This window comes from Scomber japonicus, chromosome 5 (genome assembly GCF_027409825.1).
Source record: "Scomber japonicus isolate fScoJap1 chromosome 5, fScoJap1.pri, whole genome shotgun sequence".
NCBI lineage: Eukaryota > Metazoa > Chordata > Actinopteri > Scombriformes > Scombridae > Scomber > Scomber japonicus.
In genome coordinates, this window is record NC_070582.1 from 24,782,343 (window position 1) to 24,802,317 (window position 19,975).

At 41.8% G+C, this 19,975-nt stretch overlaps 2 protein-coding genes across 3 annotated transcripts in view; both read left to right on the top strand.

Annotated features, from left to right (window-relative positions):
• The first annotated feature begins 8,161 nt into the window (after positions 1–8,161).
• On the top strand, positions 8,162–12,570 carry rxylt1 (ribitol xylosyltransferase 1). The gene is made up of 6 exons (XM_053319144.1): positions 8,162–8,351; positions 8,471–8,656; positions 9,749–9,851; positions 10,006–10,320; positions 10,439–10,609; positions 11,542–12,570. Exons 1-6 carry the CDS (start codon positions 8,204–8,206, stop codon positions 11,942–11,944), a joined length of 1,326 nt encoding a protein of 441 aa, XP_053175119.1. The 5' UTR covers positions 8,162–8,203; the 3' UTR covers positions 11,945–12,570.
• Positions 12,571–14,947: 2,377 nt separating this feature from the next.
• Positions 14,948–19,975, top strand: part of srgap1a (SLIT-ROBO Rho GTPase activating protein 1a) — an 80,181-nt gene continuing 75,153 nt past the window's right edge. For both annotated transcript variants that reach the window (XM_053319098.1, XM_053319097.1), the window contains exon 1: positions 14,948–15,087. In XM_053319098.1, coding sequence (XP_053175073.1) covers positions 15,024–15,087 — 64 coding nt within the window. In that variant the 5' untranslated portion in view covers positions 14,948–15,023. The remainder of the gene's footprint in view (positions 15,088–19,975) is intronic.

Below are 19,975 nucleotides of genomic sequence, written 5' to 3' on the forward strand. Positions count from 1 at the left end.
TGGTGTTGTGACTGAGAGAAGAGGAAGCGGCGCTTTTATACCGTCCCGGTGACAACAAGACCGGGTGCAAATCTGTCATATCACGCTGTACGCAGGCACGTAGTTCATCATTACAAAGAGGTTTGTGCACACGACCTTAACTACTCTGCAGATTCCCAAGCGACGAGGTGGCGCGTGCTCTGACAATTACCTAAGAACACTTTACCCCGTGTGCTCCCTGAATGTGGGGCCCGTACACCCCGGAATCATTTATAACCTATGTTTACATGTAGGAAAACAACAACATCATCATTATTATTAATAATAAAGTGGGTTACAGAGTAGAACACATAGTTGCTGTTGTTTCTCTACAATATTGTAAATGAAGATTCCTCTTCGATGGTCTTTCGAGGTATTTTAAGGTTCATAATAATAATAGCCTAATGATAATAATAAAAATATATGTTAATTTTTAAGTAAATGGAAATGTGTTTAAGGAGCTGTCAGCTGTTGGCCTGTCTAGCTCTGGAGAGATGATAGGCTATTGGAAAGGATCAACTAAAAAGAAAAGAAAAGAAAGAAAGAAAGAAAGAAAGAAAGAAAAGGACTTTAGTCATTTGTGGAATCCTTACATAGACTTTTTAGAAACTCAAAATTGTGATTCATTTGAAACTATCTGTATATTCATGTTTAAAGACAATATGAAACCCTCAATAAAAATGTGTTTTTAAAGTGGAAGTGTCTTCTATCAAACATCCTCTTTAATTTGTGTGGTTGCTATTGATCTTATATGGAGCCCTGTGTGGTTATATGGGAGCAAAATAATACAAATCAATTCATACAATTCTATAAATAAATAAAAAAGTCTAGGCCTATAGGCATTGTCATATGTAATTCATGCACTCACAATTAACCAGTTGCAGGATATCACAGTAGATTCACATTATAGCTTTTTAATACCATCTACCCTTAATTAAATACTGCATTACATCACTTTAAAAACAGAATTATGTATTCCTTCTATTATTAATTTAAAAGCTTATTAAATAAATATTAATTAATGGTTTGCTTGACTAGATACAAGAAATGTCAGTGTCATGATGAGTTTGAGGTCTACAATATAGATGCAGACGTGTAATCAGCTCTAGGCATTATTAATTGACTCGTCACATGTTTTTCTCTCCTTTTTTCATCACTCGCGCTCGAGAGCAAAACTAAACAGCCTATTGTAATAGTGATATCTTCTTGTGCCGTGTGCTGTCGGAAAAACCCCAATTCACGACGAGTCGGGTGCACACGACCGAAAAGCCTTCATGTTTTTGGACGATGATTCAGGGCAGCGTACAGTACGCCTTATTAAACAACCTAAAGCATTACTCAGAGTTTACACTGAAATTAGGACATTAACGGTTGTAGGACAGCCTGTTTTACTGTTGTTCGCAATTCTGTGGACATAGTCAAAACTTTTAGCTCATGTCGACAAAGCACGCTTGAATAAGTGAGTGTTCATATTGTCGTTTTATATATTTAGCCTGCACATATTTCCACATATTTTGACATGTATTGACAACTTTATGAGGATATTGTGATACTTGGGAGTCAGCTGTTGTGGAAGGAGCTTGAAGGCAACACTCCTTTTTTTTGCACTCGCCACGCAGCGTTTCTACACCTCATTGACAATAATGTCAGTGTGTAATGAGCTGAGTCATTAAGTGACCAATGCAAACCATATAATGGACCGAGTGAAAATTAGAGCCGGGTGCTGTGTGTCTTAAAGGCAGAGATAAGAGACACTATAAAAATGATATGGATCAACCATTAAGCTTTTCACTGATGGATTAGGGTTTAAGAGTTAAACCTATCCACTTATGAGCAGTAAACAGAAACATGCAGATAAGACTAAACTTAAACTTTTTTGCATTGTTAGTTATTTACAATGTGAAAGGCTTCGTTTTTCTTTTCTTCTACTTCCTCCTCGTCTTTCCCTACATTTCATTTGTTTCTCTCCTTTGTCCTTTTTTGTATCTCTCCCCTCGTCTCCTTTCTCACCTCAAGCTCACCTCCTTCCTCTCATTTCCCCCTCTGCCTCCTTCATTGCCTTCCTTTCCTTTCCTTTTTTTTTATTATTGTTCTTTGCTCTCTGTTTGTGACTTTTTGGCACGCACATGAATATAGAACAACATCCTGTATTCTTTCAGTTTAAGGCAGATCTGAAACAAGCTTTAATAAACAACAATTGCTTAAAATGAGAATGATCAGCTGAAGTGACTCTGACCTCGACTGAGCCTCCAGAGCTTTGTCTTTTGTCTTTCGCTCCGGATGATCCGCCTTTCCTTCTCGCTCAGTTGGGCTAGGCTTTGCAAATTCTCCTCTTTTTTTCTGTTCATATCATTTTGGTGACAAAAGACACAAATAAAATAGGTTAAAATATAGTCCCATCATCACTTTAGATACACACTCAAATACAACATAGCCAGTTACATCTGACTTCAGTCTATCACATGAGTCTAGCCAGACGTAGACTGGACCAATTAAGATATATCTTTTCTCTTTCAGTAAAAGCTGTTTTTCTTGCTGTAATGATTCCTCCTGTTCACACTGACCATTAGAAGATCCCTTCATAATACACTTACAATAGAAGTGATGGAGGACTAAATCCACAGTCCTCCTTCTGTGTAAACATGGATTTAAAAGCGTGCAAATGAGTCAAATCAAGTAGATATCTTTCAACGTTACAGTGTTACAAAAGACAATGTGTTTATTTAACAAAACAAAGGATTATACGCAGCTGCGGACTTGATCTACTTCACTCGAGAGATCTGCAGAAGAAGCCATACGCAATATTAATTTCCTTTTTACCTTATAGTTTGGGGTGATGCTATGTGCCACTATCTCATTGATTCACACTTGTTGCTATTGATTTACATGTGGGACTTTCCATACAGTATGTGTACGTGACATTTTTTTTATCAATTGATGACTGGCAGTTATCAGTTTTAGAGCATGTGTTCAGTTTCAGCTTCTCCTTTCATCACCCCACAGGAACCATAAATCCTAAAGAGGTGCGAAGGAGATGGGTAAATTGTCTAGCTGCTGGCTCGCATTGTTTTCCTCCTTCCTCTATATCATCAGCAGCATGTGGCCTTTAGTGCTTAGCTTGGAATAGAATACATGGTTTTCACTTCTATATTCTTGAGTTGAACAAGAGATCTTAAACTTGATGAACTTCTAGAGTCAGCAACACATAGCATCTCTCCAAACCACACTGACCTTTGTCTGACTCTACATTTTTGATGAGACAAGCAAATGTTTGTTGGTATTATGTTGTCTGATTAAAGTTAATTAGCAAAAGAGTATAAAACCATCTCATCAGCTCAACAGGGAAACACTAAGAACTAAATTTGATGGTAAAAAGACTGTAAATGTGTCAGATATCACTTGATATGACTAACTCAGACTGCTGAAGCTGAATAGAAGCTGATCATCTACTTTTAAATCACTGTGTGGACACACTGTGGATTTAGTCACTTTACATTGAAAGCACATTTAAAGAGGATCTTTTAATAGTCAGTAACAGGAGAAATTATTACAGCGAGAAACTGTTGTTTTAACACTAGAACCGCCAAGGGGTCATGTTTACCCCCCTGGCGTAACTCTGGTAAATTAAAACTCCTACATCTTTCAGTTCATGAGTTTTCCTAAAATGGGTTTATTAATCATCTAGTGAATTATGGGGGCTGTGAGATAAAAAGAAAAAAACACACCTGAAAAATTGTGAACCTGTCCTTTAATTGGGCATTCATCTATAGTTAATAAATTCAGTGTCTCTAGTTGAATAAACTCATCATGATACAGGTTGATGGTCTACCTGCTGGGCATTGCTGCCTGATGCACCTCCTCCGGTGCCTTTTCTGCATGTGTGCTCCTAAGAACACCTCTGAGGGCCTAAGCGGGTCATCAGCTGGGGACCACCAGTCATGGATGTTTCGCTCCTTTAACCCCAGTACATCTCCTGGTGGCGGAGCAATGGCAGGGATCTCTCCCTGCCACCCCCTGCTGACGCCCTAGGTGTTGTTCGGCCCCCAACTCCTATGCTTCCTCCTTAGCCACAGCCAGAAGCTGCCTCTCTCTGCCTCCTCTGCCAGTTCTTTGACGGCTTTCCAATGTTCCCCTCCTATGCATCCCATGTCACAGAGTAGGCGAGCAGTTGAGGAGCCGACAAACCCCACTTCGACAGGAGACATGATGGCCTCCCAGCCCGCCTCCCTGCACTCCGCCGCCAGGTCAGCATACTTGGACCGCTTCCGCTCATTGGCAGCCTCTATACCCTCCTCCAACGGGACAGTGAGCTCCACCAGCAGGACCGTCCTGCGAGCCTCTGACCACATAACTAGGTCCGGCCGGAGCGATGTTTCAACAGTCTCCATGGGGAACTGGAAACTGTTTCCCCAGGTCGACCCTCATGGTCCACTCACTGCCGGGTGAGAGGAGTTTTTCTGTATATCTCTGCCGGGGGGGGGGGGGGGGGGGGGGGGGTTGATTTTCCACAGGTCAGACCAGGACATAAGCCTGTCTGTGAGTCCTTCCCATGACGTCCAACCTCCCTGCCGGCTCTCAGACACCGCCTTGATGTTGATGCGTTCCTGCTCAGTCTTTGCCACTTCTGCCACCACCATGGCTTTCCGCTCTTCCTCGGAGGCCTTCGACCAGAACAAGGATGTCTCGCCCCTCCCAATTCCTGCTCGACCCTCCTGGACTCTGCCGACTACCTCTAGGTGCTTCAGCCTGCCGATTGCCCAGTCGACCTCTTCCTGGGCTTTTCACTTCCTTCCCGTTCTTACCTGGGTGCCCGCTGCTCTCACCAGCTGGTCAGAGGATTCCCTCAGCTCCAGCACCATCCGAGCCTTCTCCTGCTTGTATCCCAAGCTGATGGATTGCAGTGGCAATTGCAGCATGGTCCTGCCGAAAAGGCCTACATCTGAGAGGCATCTCGGCAGCCCCAGCCACTTCCTGATGAACGAGTTTGCCAGCCCGTCCATCTTGCTTGCCACTGGGGAGGGGAGGTCGCTCATCTTCAGAGGCCACATCACCCTTCGGTACAGTATGAACTGGTAACTCCATACTTTATACTTGCCGGGGAGCTGGCTCTGGTTGATCTTAGCCAGGCCATCTGCGATCTGCTTCCCCACCTGCCTGTCAGAGAGCTCTGCTGTATAGGTCCGGCCCAGGGTACAGATGGGTTGACTCGCCAACTGCGACAAAGATGGTGTGGTCGCTTCTGATCCCTTTCCTGAGGGACAGACTACATGATTTGGAGGGTTTGATCTTCATCCTTGCACAACCCACAAGCTCGTCAATCCTCTTCAGCAGTCTTGATGTGCATGCTGCTGTCTGGAGAATGGTGGTGATGTCGTCCATGTAGCCTCTCACTGGTGGTAGCCTTTGACCTGATGGCAGTTTCACTCCTCCGACCATCTCCCTTGCCCCAATGAGGATGATCTTGAAGGCTGCAACGAACAGGATGGGAGAGATCGAGCATCCCATGGCAATACCCACTTCCAGCTGTTGCCAGCCTGTGGTGAGGTCCTGATGGGTGCAGCACATCTAGCGGTCTTTGAAGTACTTGTCTACCAGGGCTCTGATGCAGACTGGGACGTGGAAGAAGTCCAAGACAAACTCAATGAGTTGGTGGGGGACGGACCCATACACGTTGGCAAGGTCCAGCCACACAACATGCAAGTCACCTCCCTCTCCCTTCGCCCTCTGGATCTGCTCCCATATCACATATATATGTGACACTAATATTTTAAAACTGAAGCAGACTGAAAGTGAGAGTTCCTCCCCGCCTCATGGCCTGAAGATGGGACTCTGCATCAGATCATCAGCTTGTGGCTGGTGACCAGCCTTGGAGCAGAGCTTATTTACCTGGGCTTTGGTGCTCTTAGCTTCTACTGTGTCTTTGACCACAAAATCATGAAACATCCACAGTTCAATAAGGTAGGCTGTTTAACCCTTGAGGCACCCTTAAAAAAACATCCACTGTTTCACCTAGGGACCCAAAACGGTCCCTCTCAAAAAAGTGTGATAAAAATGTAATATATGAACTTTTTTTTTCACTTTCACCACATCAAATCTTTTCAACAACTTCAGACCTAACCATACATATAAAGTTTTTTCATATTTTTTATGTTTTTATGCCCTTTTTGATCCCTCCTGGCTCTCAGAATCCTCACTACTGGTAATATCCTCCCCAGTAACAGTAGCCTTTCCACTAAGGAAGTTCCTGGTAAAATTTAGGAGGCGGGACCTTTACAGGAACGTCCTCTCACTCTGTCCTCTCAGCTGTTGTGTCTCCATAGCAAAGTAGGACCCAGATAAAACCCACCATGACATCACAGAAGCGACTCGCCAAAAAAATAAAGAAAATGATGAGGAGATAAACATGGAGGAGGTGAACATGGAAGGAGCTGAGGTGGTTGCCGTGTTTCTGGTTTGTGTGTTCGTGTACATGGTGGTGGACACTATGGACTTATTTTCCAGCGGGGTAGACGCTTTCTACTACTGTTAGTCTTCTGCTGGTTTTTTAGTGCTTACTGTTGATGCCACATCCCGCTTTGAGTATACCCAATCAGCACCGAGTAAAGCCCCACCCTGGGGTTTTTCAGGGCCGAACGGAGTACCCCAAGGCAGGGACTCGGTTAGCCCCTGTAAAAGTTCTGGGAGATTGTCCTTCAGGGGATGGTTCCTGCTATGGAGACATGCACCAACGGCCCCTGCCCCGTAAAATGACCCTGAAGTTCCTTCACTGGAAGTGGGGCTAGTTTCACATATTGCTCGCTCTCCTCAGAGGACTGCAATGAAATGAAATGACCAGCCAGACAAGGCTGAAAAACTTCTTGCTTCATGCACCGTGGTAAACACCACTCTTTTATATCAATCCCAACACACCAAGACCATTTTTATGGTGTTCAGCTTTTTTATTGCCATGCATTTTGCAAGGTAAGAGAACCAGGCCTCCATTGAAACTTTAAGTGATAAAGCTCTGCTGCCCCTGGTGGTTTCTGGGGGGGTCATCACACCTAAAACCTAATTTCCCTTTATTTTGAAGGTAGAGGCTTAGATTTATTAGGTATTTGTGGGAAAAGCATTATGTCAGGATTACAGTATATCAAAAATATGTGGTTATAATGGAAGTCAATGGAACCAAATTGGTCCCTAGGGTAAAGAGTGACGGCATTATGCATATCTCCTATTCTATGCACCTTGTAATAGAGGGGATTGTGGAATTTTAAAAATTATAATAAAAAAACAAATCCTGGCCAAGTTTCATACAATTAGCCTTTAAACTGACAGATATATTGCAAATCAAAAACAAAATGTGAGTGAGTTGTGAGTTCTGACTTTTTCTCAGAATTCTGACTTGTTTCTCAGAATTTCTTATATACAGTCTATGGTTTTTTTCACACAGCACGTTGGCATTTCGGATTCAGGAGTTTGAGATGGAGCTGCAGGGTTGCCCCCTTTCTTCAGTTAATAACAGCGTCACTTGGTCCCGTGTTTCGCGTTAACTGGTGGCCGTGCTAACGGGCGACTTTCTCATATTACGAGGTACGTTACAGGTGTGAATGAACTGATGACTTAACTACGTGAAAGTCTCCATTTAACACGGTCACCAGTTAAACCGAAACACCAGCTCTGCCTGTACCTCTGTGCCCGCTTATTGGTGGAGCCATTCCCCCCCCCCCATCCATCCAGTGTCCAGACCTTTTTATAAACAGCAAGGAGGAATACAGCTATAGAATAAAGTAGCAACTGGATAGCAACACGACGAGAATAATGACAGTAAACCGTCGTGAAGGATAACGATGGCTGCTCCTCTCACCTTTTTAAAGGAAGGCGGAGCTGAGTCCTAGTGAGCGTATTGCAAATCAAGGGTGACCGTCTAGACACCGCCACACAAAGGTATACCGTTTCTAAAATAAAATAGTTCATTATAATTTCATAGATGAGAAATTAACACATATATTGTCTTTAAATATACACATGGTTAAAAAAACAGTCAGAAACGATGAATACATTTAAAATAACAGAACAATTCTGTACAGGCATTTGTCCGAGTCAGCTTTTTCAGGGGTCCTCGTGATGTAAACAAGGGTCCTCACAAAAAATGGAGATGAGCTACACAATGGTAACCTGAGAGAAGAAAAAACCGGGAAAGAAAACAATGAAAATACCAAAAAGAAAGCTGTTCCTTCTTATCATTTTTGCTTATGTTGCATTTTCACTGTACGCTGCATACAATGTGTTCTTCAGTACTAAAGTAATCTCTCGCGTCCACCGGGTGGTTAAGAAAGAGTCCGCAGCACACCCAGGTAGTTATATAGCTGCTATAACGTCAGAAGATAAGCTGCCTGACATGTTCATAAATTGACAGTTAGAAGTTAAATTCTCCATCAAGTAATAAATACGTGTTGCGTGTTGTGTTTTGCAGGCGGTGTGAGAGGCGGCGGTGCTGCTCCGTTTTTAGCAGAGGATTGGAATCCGTGGGAGGACGAACAGGTGGACTACAACTCTGCCCTGAACAAAAGGAGAGAGGCCTTTAAACAGCACCTGGGCCAAGTTAACAATAACAAACCAAAAAGATATAAGGTCCAAATCTGGGGGAAAGCTGCCATAGGTAAGGCCCGTCTTCCAGAGATACCACTGCCGTCACATGCTGCATGTGAACTCATCAATCTAATTTTATCCAGTATCCATAGTCCTTATCCATAGTATAAAAATTACACACAAGAAATGATTTTTTTTTTTTTTTTTTTTTTGCTTTCCATTTGTTCTGTTTGATTAACAGAAGGCCAAATTGACTTCATGGCTCCTAAATTACTTCTTTTACTGACACAAATTTAGCAGAACTGATAAAGTATGCAGAAATTGTTTAAGCCACACATAATCAATAATAATTATCCAGTTTAAGTGTTTCTGGAAGACAATTGGCCACTTGACTACAAGCCCCAAGATCTGCATCTTTGAAGTACTGTGGGTAAATACACAGAATCTCTTAGTGGCTGTACATGCAATTGAGTCTGTCTGTGCAGGACCCAAGTAAAGTGCTCTCACTCAACTATGATCAATAAACAAAGAGGAGATGGTTAGTCGATTTGTATTTACATTTTGCTGTGTGAATGCAAAATGTAAGGGGAGACTTTGATAAGGAAGTGAACAGTGTTTAGATAGGAACATTTGTGTTTGACAAGTACTAGTCAGGCTGCCTCTGGAAAATCAAAAATACATTCACTTGATCTTTTGAAAAGCAAGATACGATTTGCTTAAGAATACAGATTTTTTAACAATCAAAATAATTGTTGGAATGGTGAGTATCTTATTGTTCAAAATCAAAACATATAGTCCCAAAAGTTGATATGATGCTAGATAAATAGTGTCAGATTGGTGTAGCTCAGAGTATAAATAAAAGGGAAAAAAACAAGATAAAAAAGAGCAAATATCAAATTAAACTGCATCTACAATTTAAAAATCATTTAAATCATTTCTGTTGCTCCTAAATCTTCCTTATTTGAAGCAAAATCACTTAACTATGCTGGTTGTGATGGTAAACATGTGATGTGAAACAGAAAAGTGCTATATAAATGTAGTCCATTTACCATTATGATAAACTTCTTGATACTTTGTGATTTTAACTTTTTATATGTCCACAAATGTTGACAAATGTTTTAACTCTGTTGTAAATTACATTGAACCCTCCTTTTCTCTTCAGGGCTTTACCTTTGGGAACATATTTTAGAGGCACCCCTCAACCCCTCTGACAAGATAGCACAATGGAGAGAGGGGGAGCTGCAGTCAGAAAAAATAGATTTCAGGTAACACGTCACACATGGGATACTTAAAATCTGTTAAATTAATGTACAATATATTCTGCTTTTGTGACTCCATGAAATACACTATACCACCGAATAAGACAGAAACACATTGTTTTCTTCACTCCTTCCTCCCCTCTTGCCTCTCTGTCTTTAGTTTCTACACTGGTCCTGCAGTGGTCCAGGGCCACGTCCCTCTGGATATGAACAGCCTGGTTCTGGTTCTGAATGGCCGCGAGCAGCAGAAGGTGTCGTACTCCATCCGGTGGTTGGAGCATGTACACACTCTGGTACAGTCTCACACTGTGTCTCATGTGGCCGTGGTCATGCTGGGCAACGAGCACTGCAACAACGACTGGATCGGGCCGTACTTAAAGAGAAACGGTGGCTTTGTGGATCTGCTGTTCCTGGTGTACGACAGCCCCTGGGTCAATGACAAAGATGTCTTCCAGTGGCCCCTCGGTGTCGCCACGTATGTCATCCTTTAGTAGTCTTGCATGTTTGTGTATACATGTGCATATCATTAGTGCTTTGGTGCTCTTTTTTAATGAATTGTCTTTTACATGGCTGTTTTTCTTGTCCCTGTGCAGATACAGACAGTTTCCCATGATCAGGCCTAATGCTCATATGATCACTTCCAACAGACCATACCTCTGCAATTTCCTAGGAACTGTTTACAAAAATTCCTCCAGAGAAATACTCATGCAGGTGCTGAAACAGTCTGGCCTGGATAAGGAATGCATCACCACTGCCAGGGAGAAGTGAGTCACTGTTATGTTCACTCATAGTTTAGGATGAATATATTGACACAGTTTAATATATTGTTGCATATATCGTATACATTTAAAAAGACTGATGTGAAGAATATTAATGTATTACACACCTTCCTAGACATTTTGAACATATGCAAGCCTTTTTGAATATTTATGATGAAAGTACTGTTGCTTCAAATTGGTTTTAAATGATTTTCAACGTCTTATGTGGTGAAGTTTAAGAACGTTGATGAAGTTTCAGAGAGTTGATCTCCTCAAGTAAAATGAAATAAATAGCGCAATAAATTTAGAAAATGGCTGTTGCATCAATACAGATAATCATCATTAGGTTTATCCAGGTGATGGACTTGAGGCAGCTGAGACATGTTCATGAGTTTAAGTGCTAAATTTAAATTCGGGGGAAGGTCAAATATGTTGAGGGCCATCTACAGTCTGAAAAATGTTATAAAAGATAGGTTAACGTAAAATAGAACAATACTTGTCTTCCATACAGTATGCACAATTGTGATGCAATTCCAATGTAAGTGATGGAAAGCAAAAGCCACAGTCTTCATTATAATAACATGCAGTTTAGTGTAAGCAGTTTTGAAAATTCTTACTGCTGCACAGTTCCTTCCTTCATATGTTACATAATGCAGTTTGAGAATGTTTAGATGTACATAGAGTTAGCAGAACACAATGGCAGCTGAGGTCTTCATTGAGAAGTAATAGTGTAAGTGAATCTGATTATTATAAGCAGCTACATTTTTGCTGGTTTGGTCATTTTAAACACCACATTTTAATTTATTTATTATTTTGTAATGAAGTTGAGAGACAGCTACAACATGAAATGTCTTATTGGTACAGTACTGGAATTTATTGTGCATGTTTATCATAAGTAGCTGTTGGCTTAAATATCCCTTCCACTCTTTTTGCCTTAGGTGGCTCCCTCAAGAGACAGCAGAGAGTCTGAGACAATATCAAACAGCTCTGGCCCAGAGCGAACTCACACTCTGCCCAGTCGGGATCAACACAGAATGTTACCGTATCTACGAGGCATGCTCTTACGGCTCGGTACCCGTGGTGGAAGATGTACAGACACCTGGCACCTGTGCGGCAGGGCCCAACTCCCCACTACGTCTCCTCAAAGCCGCAGGAGCACCCTTCATCTTCATCAGCGACTGGAAGGAACTGCCGGCCATCTTGGAGAGGGAGAGAGGGGTGAGCCAGGAGCAGCGTGTGGACAGAAGGAGAAGGCTGCTGGAGTGGTACGCCAGCTTCCGTCAGCAGATGAAAGAGAGGTTCACTGAGGTCATCGAGGAAACCTTTTTTAAAAACGGCTGACTGTGGTGCTTAAAGAACAAACTATCAACAGGGGTAACATTTAACATTGATTTTTAATTTATTTTGTGGTATGTGGAGAAATGTGATAGCCTACTGGTGTAGTGAACCTGGTGATGTTCAGTGTAATATTCTTGTGCAGGTTATTATAAAAACATTTACGTACGCAGTGATACTGCCAAAACAAGTCAATTTAAGCCCTGTGAGGAGTGACATTTCTGTATATCTATCAGTTAAATGTTTACAGTGGTGAAATGTCCAGTCATTTAGTATTAATGAATGATAAGCTGCCTTTGCATTTTAAAGTATGTTTTATATCTGTTTGTATATATTTAATAATGTGATTTTTAGGAAACACTACAATGGCACATTAGAAGTAGAATGAGATAATTGTGTTTATAGGCATGGTTTGAAAATGGTACATAAATCTATTATGTATTGTGAGGTGCTTGAAAATGGATGTTGGTGTGGCATGTGTAGCTTTCTCTGATTTAAAAAAAACAAACAATTTGTCTTATTTATTTATTTATTTATTTCACAATTTTTGTTTCTATTTGTTTCAGTGCTGTTGTGCATGGATTTTTTTTAGACGGTGCAATACAATAAAAAGGAGTGTTGTCTTACTGAGAAATCTACAGTGGTGTATTAGGGCCATTTATGTGTTTTTTTTTAACTGACCTGGAGGATGAGGGGTCATATTTCGAGAGAAAAAACAATGAGTTTAAACTCATACATGAAGGAGAAGAAAAAACTGGGATATGCTCTGATATTACAAAGTATCACATTTTATTCTGCCAAGCAATCACATAGCCTCACCTTGCAACACTTGTACTGTTCAGTTGGGATACTTGTGTAACTGAGCGTTGTAGACACTCATTCTTAGGTTATGAAGTATGCTACTTGAACAGGACGGCCACACATTTATTACTCTTCTGATCACATGTCAATAGCTCTGCATCCACATACACTCACTTCCGTTCTACTCCTTTAAAATAAAACCACATCTTCACTGGGAATGCGTAACCGGAAGCCAACTGTCAAGAAATAACAGTACAAAAAATAGGTTACATTTTTTTTATCTTGGCCCAGAATCACCATATCAGACAAGACAAGCGACGTCTCTCCAGTGTTGCAAAGCAATATGTAATTGCTTGGCAGAATGAAACACCTTTTTTCCCCCCGAGTTTATTTTTTTCTCATAAATGTGCCACTTTATAATATCCGAAAATATCCGAGTTTTGTTCTCATCAATTTATAAGTATTTTTTTCCCTCGTAAATGTGTGACTTTATAATGTCAGAGAACGATTTAGTTTTTTCCTCGGAATATTACCCTCTCCTCCAGATCAGTATTCTTTTGTCCAACAGATGGCGCTGTGGACCAGTTAATTGTCAAATACAATGTTTTCTACTGAAACATGAGGTCATTTTCTAAATTGTTTCAGTGTTGAATGAAAACTTACAAACTTTTTACTCTAACCCAAATCAGCCAACATCAAGTAGTATATCAATACACTAATACAAAACATCAATACTGCAGCAGCTGAGGAAGACATTTTTACACATTTACCTTTAGAGACACAAGGGGCCGATATTAGCTATGTTATATTTGTACATTTGAATTATGAAGCCACTGACTTTATTTCAACTGTACTATTTATGGGCCCCTAAATCACTTTTATCCCATCAGCTACAGTACTGGACGTACATGTGAAAAATATATCTGAATCTCTATGGAATTCTTTTGATTAAATAAATGCAAAATTAACCTTTATTACCAATGCTTAAAATGCCCCTCTACTCAAACATGTGTTTTGCTTGTTATTACTTCATTTGGATGTTTGAGTTCATGTGCAGAGTTTAAAACTAGGAGGATGTTTTCACCTTCACCTGCTGAAAGGAGGAAGTTTATCTGTTACCACCTTAAATCTCAAATAAAGACGTGACCAATGAGCATGTTTTTTTTTGTGACATCACAGTGAGTTCAGGCACATGGTGATGATGTGGAACCTGTAGCCCCTAGTGCACAAGTATTGAGAAGTGACTTTTCAGTTAAGTAGGAAACTTACATCTAGTCTCACAATGAATGATTTCACTTTTCGGATTTATTTAACGAGGTAATTGGAGTTGTTTTGTGGATAAACCATATAAATTACAAATGATGAGTTTAATGTCACAAATGTATAAAACACTCTGTAGATTTAGGAGCAGACTGTCAATCCACTGGTGTCCACTAGCTGCGTGTGTGTGTGTGTGTGTGTGTGTATATGTGTGTGTGTCTGTCTGTGCAGATCCCTCCCTCTCCTTCCTCTCCTCTCCCTGCCTGGCTCCAGCTGCTGAGCTCTGCCGTCGGCCTGCCCTGTCTGCCTCTGAGCCTGCTGGGAGTTTGAGGGGGGAAGAAAACCCGTCGAGGGAGAGCAAGCAAGCGAGCGAGCAAAGAGGGGGGGGTTAGTGCGTGTATGTGTGTGTATGAGTGCGTGTGTGTGTGAGAGAGAGTGTGTGTGAGCGCGGATCCAAACTGGAAACCCCTACCAACCAACCCCAAAAAAAAAAAAAAAAAAAAAAAGCGCACACATTCAAGTCGACTTTAATGCACTCCGGCTGGGCTGTTGGCACTACTTTTCAGAGCCGTGGATAACGCGGAGAGCTCTGAAACTTGCGTGATTGTGTTTTTTTTTTCTTCTTCTCCTCCCGTGGCAGCAGCAGCAGCAGCAGCAGCAGTGCTGTTGCGCCGCTCCGACTGCTCTCTACTAGTTGAGTGGATCCATTAGTCGGAGCAGGATTGCGCATTGGCCCTGCTCTACACACACACACACACACACCGCTTATCCCGAAGGAAGACGAACAATGAAGGACTAAACGTTTTCTCCTCGCTCCAAGTCGAGCTTGTTGCAAAGTTAAATCCGTTCACAGTTTCATTTTTTTTTTTTTTTTGAAGTATCTCGCGCTTCTTCATTTTTTCCCCTTTTCCTCCCTGTGTGCGGGATGCATCCGCTGCTGTAGGATCCCGCTTGTTGACAAACAGTTTCTTTTTTATTTTGGAAGAAGTTTTACAACAAGCTCCGGACACTAGCAGTCAGAAAAATGTCCACGCCGAGGTTCAAAAAGGATAAAGAAATCATCGCGGATTACGAGAGTCAAGTAAAAGGTAAGAGGAGAGAGAAAGGGAGAGAGAGAGAGGGGGCATGTTCTGCTTGGAAATGTTGCTGGAGCCACCGGGAGAACTGAAAGGGACTAATTGGGACCATACTAGTTCATCGCTACTTGTGTATGAGTCATAGCTAGTGATATGGTGTGTTGCATTTGATTTTTGTTAAAAAGTTGGTAGTATATGATTTCCAGGTGGAGTTTATTACAAGGTAGAGAGGTACACATAACACACTAAACACCATATCCCCACAAAAAGAGTATTATTGTGATATTACTTACAGGCTTGGTGGGATTTAAAGACTTGTATGCATTGAAGTGGGGGGTGGGGGGTGGGGGGTGGACTTCATTAGCAAAATAAAAAGATTGATGATTAAGTTCAGCAGGGGGGGGGGGGGCTTTGGTCTTTTGTTTGGTAGTTGTGCACGTGAAAGCCAGTGAAAGTGCTCAGCAGATTCATCAAGTAGACCTGAAAAGATATCCCAGTGTTTCCAGAGTATACAGCCCATCAGATAACCTTCTGTGTTAAGATTATATGTTCAGTCAGGTTACAGCCCTGTTACAGACCCTACTTAAACACATCTCAGTGTTAAATTACTCTGGTGCCCTTTTTATATGATGCTGATGTGTTCAGCAACCTGTTACCATTAAGGCTGGCTGGTGCAAGACTTTGTATTTACTGCATTATTCTCCCAGCATTTACAGCAGGATTATGCAACTGAAGAGAGGAAGAGTACAAGTTCAGGCAGCACACCTGTGTGAAGATTCAGTGTGTTGCTCAGGGGTACTCCAGAAAAAAATAGTGCTTGCGGCCTTGCCCCCCCCCCTCCTTTCTGTTCTGTACACGCTCACTGCCATGTGCTCTGATGTTAGGAAGGTGATTTAGAGGTGTGCAAGACTCTAACTTATCATGTATTCTGTGTCTCCTCAAAGCCCCCCACCCCCCACACCCAGAGTAGATGTACCTTATTCCCAGATAGACCAACACAGGAAAGAGGCAGTTGCTGCTCCAGGGTAACCATGGGGATTTGGCCCCCAGCCAACCAGCTCTTTTTCTTCAGCGCTGTTAGCATGCTGAAATACCACCTATTTAGGTCCCCGTAGCCAACCTTAAATCCAGGGGGGGGGGGGGGGGGGGGGGGTTTAGCGGGGGTCGGAGGCAGAGCTGTTTGAGGAATGACAAGATTGCATTTGCCAAAGCTGAAGCTCTCATTTGCGCAAGAAATGTCCAGCACCCCTCCTTCTCCCTGTGAGGATGACTAAGGGCTTTCAACCTTTAATAGAGGATGATGCACAGTCATAGAGGATGCTGAACAAGAGATGACAAAGCCCTCCCATTTGTCATGCAGAAGCCAGCGGAGTAATAACAACAACCTGATGCTGCTGAGAATAGTTGTTGCTAGATTGGACCACTGGAGCCTCAGTAAATCAGCGTTGTGTTGTATTGTTTAGATGAAGATGCAGATTTCAGCTCTGGGGATAATCCATTGAGGCTTGTCATGGACTGTAAATATTCCTGTAAGGATTATTTTTTTCAGTGGAGAGAGTTAATATCACAGGTTGTGCTCAACTATTTTGCATAAAGAACTGTACTTGTTATTTTTGCATGGCAAATAACCCATGGGCATTCAATTTGAGAGTCGCTTGATGTCATTCAGATTTGTAGTTTTGGATAAAGACATTTGTCTGGATGTATGGGGATCCGGTTTTTGAGTTGCATTTAATATTGACAAATGATCATCGGCTGCAGTTTATTTCACTAATTTGCCATAGAGAAACATTATCTTTTGTATTTTTATGCAGAGCTTATTTGTGTCTGCAAAACTTAGTGTTTATGCTTACTGGCAAGCACAACAATGAAAGTTTGGTAGGTCAGATGACTACTGTAAACGCAGACCATGTTTGTTTTGGAAAAAATAACTTTCAGCTAGGATATAGCGGGGATACGAGTAGTTAGTTAGCAGTAGAGGAAAATGCTTAGTAATAAGTGTTAAGTCAACATTAAGTATTCTGTTTCAGCGTGGCTCCTGATCTTGCAGCTGTAAAGTGTTTTTATGAGTTGAGAGTTTGGCTTGATAATGAGTGGGATCACATCTGCAGTAGAGCTGTGATAGCCAGAGGCAGAGTCTGTTGAACAGACACTGATTACTCGAGAAGTAGAGCAACAAGCAGCCTGAGCTGTTGCGTGATCCTCCACTCCCCATCCGCTCTGTCTCACAGCATAGAAAAGTCTAATTCTCACAATATTATGATGAATATGAGGCGGTCAGTTGTGCATCACCTTACATATCGATCCATAGCTTAAATCCTGTGTCCTGATTGTTACAGGAGACGTGTGCCCTGTCCGTCATCATCTAGCTATCAGCATAAATACATATTTAGTGTTAAAGTCCCCATTTGTTTCTTTCCCATCATTTTTTATTCCTATACTTTGTCAGAATTGATCAAAGTCATGACAGCCACAGTGCACAGAGTGGTTGTTATTCTAGCTGGTAGATGTGAGGTGTCTAATGTCTGTCTGCAAGCCTTACCACAACGGCTAATGCCACTGTTCTCAGGCCTGACTTGTCATTCAGCTGACATTCACTTCCTATGTAGCCTACCCTCCAACAGCCTTTTTTTGTTTTTACCTTCCCACAGATGAAATGACAATAAATGTCAGGCTGGGCTTGTTTTGGAAAAGCAAAAACATGAAGAAGATTGGGTTAAGACAGTGGAATTTGTTTGTGCTTTATTGGGCACATTGGTTGCAGTCAATTGAAGTCATTTGAAGCCAGCGAGGGGAAGCTTGCGGGTATGTCGGCATTCTGCATGTGCCTCTGTTTCTGAGGACTGGTGAAAGAGGGCATAGCAACTCTCCTGTGTTTTCTCTTGGGCATAATGTTGGATTGATATGAGGCTGTGGCTCGCTCTTTGTGACCTGGGGGGGGGGGTCGTGACTCTGATGGCAGGACCCCTTGAGCCTCTGACAGGGGTCCTCTCCCAGATCATCATAAAGGCTGCCCCCTTTGACCTGCGTTTACTACCTTTTGAAATCAGAGCCCGGCCCCTCTGCATACTCAAAGAGAGTGGTCTGCCAATGTTTGTATGCAGGGGGCTTAAAGAGAGGAAGCTGAATCAAGGTGGTATGGTTGTGATTATCTTTTTAAAGTAATATGTTTTGTCTAGGCGTTAAAAGTTATTTGTTTATTTACATTAGTTATAACTGCTAATCTGATGCTGTCCAATCACATGGCAAATAATCCCATATTAATGATGATGGTGTGCTGAAGCTGCCTGCTCTTTATTAAAAAAAGGCTTCATAATTTTACCTTTGACTTGCTGGAAAAACACAATTGTTAGATTATGAAACACTGGCAATGCTTGAGCAAACAGTTTCTGCAGGCGAAAAAAAAGACAAACAATTCAACTGCAACTGCTGTTTTCATGCACCAATATTACAATCAATATTGAACATAGTAATTTGGGTCAGAATTCCCAAATAAAGCTGCTTTATATTGACTTTTGCGAACTCCAAACAGTAAATATTGTGGGATGCTTTCTGAATAAATAACTCACATAATGAATTGATTATCAGAATCATGCAGATCTCATGTGTCCTTACGTCACCTTTGCCTTTTTGCCTTCTTCATTAGTAAGTATTGTCAGATGTGAGTTGGGGGAAAATGTGTTGAGCTGTCACTAAAACCTGACCTGATGTGACAGTCACATTTTGTCCCATTAACACCATGCTGGAGCCAAATGATCAAGTGCCCTTCTCTGCTTGTAAAGTGATCCATATATGAGTTCGTAAAATAGGATACCTGAAGGTGAAAGACTGACAACGTGAACTATTGCTGTTGTCAGTAGCCACAGCTCATTAATTAATCTTGAACAGTCATAATATGTTATGTCAAGTAGCTGATTGAACTATTTTTGGCAACAATTGTACACTTGCTGCAACAGTTAAGTTTTAGCTAACACTGGTCAGCTGATGATTCTCTTCGTCTTAACATCTTCTCAGAGGTGTTAATGGAGGTTAGAGGTTGAGAGACTAATGGAATCCCAACGCTTCCTGGAGCACTTCTTCAGAGCATCACACACCATTCACACACTTACCATCTGTTTTCACTACCCCATCATCTATAACTGTGTGCGTGTCTGAAGTGCATTTCCACTTTGTGGTATGGCACAGGGTGTGGCGTTGGTGTGTATTTGTGCACCAGCGTGCATGGGTGGGTGAATGGTTATTGACAGGACCATCTGTGGCCACTCACCCTTTTGGTAGTTTTAATAAACTCTGCTGAGCATAAGCAAGGCTTCTCTTTCCCTGCTGTGCTTTTCAATAAAGCCACAAAGGCCACCAGGACATTGCTGCAACCCCCGACCCCTCACCTCCCCCTCAAAAACCAACCCTTATCCATGCCCCTTGCATCCCTAAACCAAACAAAAAGACTGAAATTTAAGTGGCACTGTTGCAATTGAAGACAAAACAAGAACCATGGTGTATTGTCTCCAGTTGTAACTGACACTGGTGAATTCAATTTCTTCCCAGAAAGGATTCAATCAAAGCTGCTGCAGTGTGACGCTGACTGAGGCTGTTCTACCTGGGAATGAATCATGCACTGACTGAGAAATAAATGTATCAAACTTTTGATCAAGTTGCTGCACATGCAATGCTCTGCTCTTAGGTTCTGCCCTATCTCTCTGTGTTGGTAGCATTAAAGCTATGGATATGCAGAGCCGCCTATATGTATTTGTTGAGGCAGCAAAATTATTTGTATTTGAATAAAAGTTGAAATAGGTGTCACAATCCTGATATTGCTCTTGATACACCTACAACTTTAGCATAGTAACGTTTAAAATAAGTGTTCTTCAATATACTATAGTGCAAACCCCTGTCTCTCTGC